The sequence below is a fragment of the Poecilia reticulata genome, linkage group LG3, assembly GCF_000633615.1.
Source record: "Poecilia reticulata strain Guanapo linkage group LG3, Guppy_female_1.0+MT, whole genome shotgun sequence".
NCBI classification, from domain to species: domain Eukaryota; kingdom Metazoa; phylum Chordata; class Actinopteri; order Cyprinodontiformes; family Poeciliidae; genus Poecilia; species Poecilia reticulata.
The window spans coordinates 32017081-32020334 of NC_024333.1; the positions used below are offsets into that span (position 1 = coordinate 32017081).

The window sequence follows — 3254 nt, forward strand, 5'->3', positions numbered from 1 at the left end:
CAAAAAATTGGGTGTCAATCTTTTAACACTTTCAAAGTGTTACTTTAACACCTTCTGACTTGGACACATATAGACACTTTTGGGTGTTAATTCAACACTGGCATTTTTACTGTGTAGGATTCTTCAGTGTTAATCAGGATTTGGTAAAATTTCAAACATTATTTTTAAAAAGCACATTTTCTAAACTTGTTACACATGCAGGCTTAAAGGTTAATTTAACCTCAAACATGAAAAGGAAAATAGTCTTTCACAATTTACATTTAAATAAAAATTCACATAAAACCACGATGAAGCAGAACTAATGAGGGAAAATGCTTTAAATGTTATTAGATATCAGTTTTAATTTGATGAACAGGTTGAAACATTTAATGCAGGTTTAAAACTGATCATCAATAAAACAATTAAAGAAACAATCAGTGGAGAAGTGAAATAAACTCTGAGGTAAAACAAATTGATTTGACTTTATAACTAATCAGAAGCTGAAGCAGAAAATAACCAACTTCCTGCTGAGGTCGTTTCCAAGCTCTGCTCTCCAGCAGCTGGACTTCACCTGCAGAGTCACTCAGATTCATCATCATCATCTTCATCAGATCAACGATCAACAGGACAGATGATCAGAGGAGCAGAGTTTTTACCTCCATCATTARRRCATGGACCAAAGAATGGGTAGAGTTTCTCCTTGAAGCAGCAGCCAGTAAAGGAGAAGATCAGAGCTGCAGCATCTACATCATAAAAGGAGACCAGACCCTCCTCATAATCCACAAACACCCCGACCTTCTGAGGACCAGGATGGAGATGGAGACGGACTGAAGGCCCAGCAAGAGCTTCATACACATTTCCATTTCTCAACCAAATAGTCCAGAAACCGTTCCGAGGACTCAATGCAATTTTTCCCTTCCTGTTGATGGATTCTGTGGCCACTCCTAAATCCCATTTAGTCTTTCCTTTAACCTGAACCTCAAAGTAAAATCTGCCTGAAGAGAAACTCTGCTGTCCTAAAACATTACCACACTGATTAAATCTCTCTTGCTTGTATGAAGGATTTTTCTTCTCATCTCCATCTTTCACCTGTTTTCCATCATTAGACAGGATGAGTTCAGCATGAGCCGTATGAGGATCCAGAGTCACATCAACAGCAAACTGCTGGATCCTCTTCATCTCAGCCTTCATCAATTTCTCCATCATCCTCTTCATCTCCTTCTGCAGCTGAACCACAGCTCTTTCCACAGTCCCCCCATAGCATGGTGGATGAACTCTGACCTCTGTCCAGGTCTTGGTGGGTGGAGCATCTTTCAGGGAGGAGAAGCTTTGGAGGAGGTGGAGGGGATCTTCATCCTGTGAGAGCTGCTTCACCTCAGAGCTCCTCTTCTTCAGCNTTTCAGGCTGATTTTAATTGATTTATTATCTGAGGCTGATTATTATGATGCAGTTTAATGCTACAGTCATGCAGATTCACCGTCTGAAAGCAGATCCAGACCATCATTTTCTGATGTTTCCCAGTAAACAAGATAATAACTGTGCAGGACTATAACCATGGTAACCGCAGTCTGTGCTTCTCAACTGATTTCTTTCTTWATTTTTTATTTATTTATTTCGTTCTCTGACCAAGAATCAGTTAAAAGTTGTGTTTAAGTGGAGGAGTGATGCTATTATCTCATCCCAACACTCGTCTCCTCCTGCTCTGAATGCAGCTGCTTCCTCAGGCCAGCCGCTGATACCATCAGTGATTTATAGCTTTGTTAACGTCGGCCTCTAATGGCTCCCTGCCACAATGAACGTCTCACAGCTTCAAACACACCACAGCGTCTCACTGAGCAGCTCTTATGCTTTATTATTTTTATTTATCACATAAACAACCAGAACCAGCGTTAGTCGGCCTCATGCTTTTAATTTGAAATGCAGCTCTGTCCTTTTTTTCGTCATCTTGTTGATGTAGCCAATGGGAGGCAGCATGAGTGACCAAAACCAATGAGGAGACATCAAGGCTTAAGAACCAGCGGTGGGAACAGCTAGCTCAGAAGCTAGCTGTGCTAACCCTAAAGCACTAATATTAAGCATTAGTTCTGCTAACATTAAAGCGCTACACCAACATGCTAACATGCTAAATTCAACCATGTTGATGCCCAGCATGTGTCAGTGAAACATGWCCTGTAGTATGTCGCCACCAACAGGGTCAGATTTGTTATTGCAACCCCACCTGAGCGATCAGGTGTTGCTAATTTTGGTTTATTAGCCAGAAAAGGGATTCAGTCAGAAAACAGGCAGGACATGAGAAGATTTCAAACTGTTTGCAATGCATTCTGGGTACAGGATTAAAACGATTCAGGAGAGGAAACAGAACTGCTGCGTACACAGACTCCAGTCATTTCAAAATAAGAGCATGAATATAAACGTCTAACTGCTTGAATAATTAACAGTCGATAACCAAAAAYTCAACACAGATGCTGAACTTTATTCAACTGAAAGAAAATTACCATTTTAGAATTTAAGAAAAATCACCTTAAGGGTGATAAACATTTTTAAAGTTAGCTAAAATGCTAATGAATGAAAAATTAGCTCCAGCAGCGTTTTGACTTTTCAAGCTCAGAAATTTTAAGGTTTTTTTTTTCTAGAAAATTTCTCAGATTAAACTCAACATTTCTGAGGTTTTTTTGTTTGTTTTTTGTTGTTTTTTTTTTCTTTTGGAGCTCAGGAACTCCCTTATTTTTAATAGAAAATTTCTGAGATTAATCTAAAAATTTATGATTATTTTCTTGCAAATTTTTGAGTTTTGTAGCCAAATTCTCTTGTTTTTTTCTAGAAAATTTACGAGTGTTCTTGGTATAAATACACTTCTTTTTCCCTTAACTAGATTAGATTAATCACACAATTTTTGAGTTTTTAATTGCAAATGTAGCTCAGAAACTTCATTTCTAGAAGATTGTGGCGAAAATTTGCTTTTTTTCCACCTGCAGAGGACAACATGCGCAGTTCTAGATTTCATCTGTAAGAAGGAACTGCATCRGTGCGATTAGAAGACGAGGTTTTGTTTCTGTTCACCGTTTTCCTCATGTAAAGTACGCTGAGTGTGTGTGTGTTTTATATGTTCAAGGTTGTATGAGTGAGTAGGTGTTGAGGAATGAGAGCAGATGGAGGCAGATGGCGCCTCATGCTGCAGTAAAACTGCGTCTCGTTAAACCTGCCAGTTTCATCTGCCACCAGGAAAAACCTTTAAATGTCCCAAAATACAGAAAAACACAAAAGAAGAAGAAGAA

At 38.8% G+C, this 3254-nt stretch overlaps 1 protein-coding gene across 1 annotated transcript in view; it reads right to left on the reverse strand.

Annotated features, from left to right (window-relative positions):
• Positions 1-293: 293 nt before the first annotated feature.
• Positions 294-3254, reverse strand: part of LOC103463035 (nuclear factor 7, brain-like) — a 13068-nt gene continuing 10107 nt past the window's right edge. Inside the window, exon 2 of the mRNA XM_017303882.1 lies at positions 294-1383. Coding sequence (XP_017159371.1) covers positions 592-1383 — 792 coding nt within the window. The 3' untranslated portion in view covers positions 294-591. The remainder of the gene's footprint in view (positions 1384-3254) is intronic.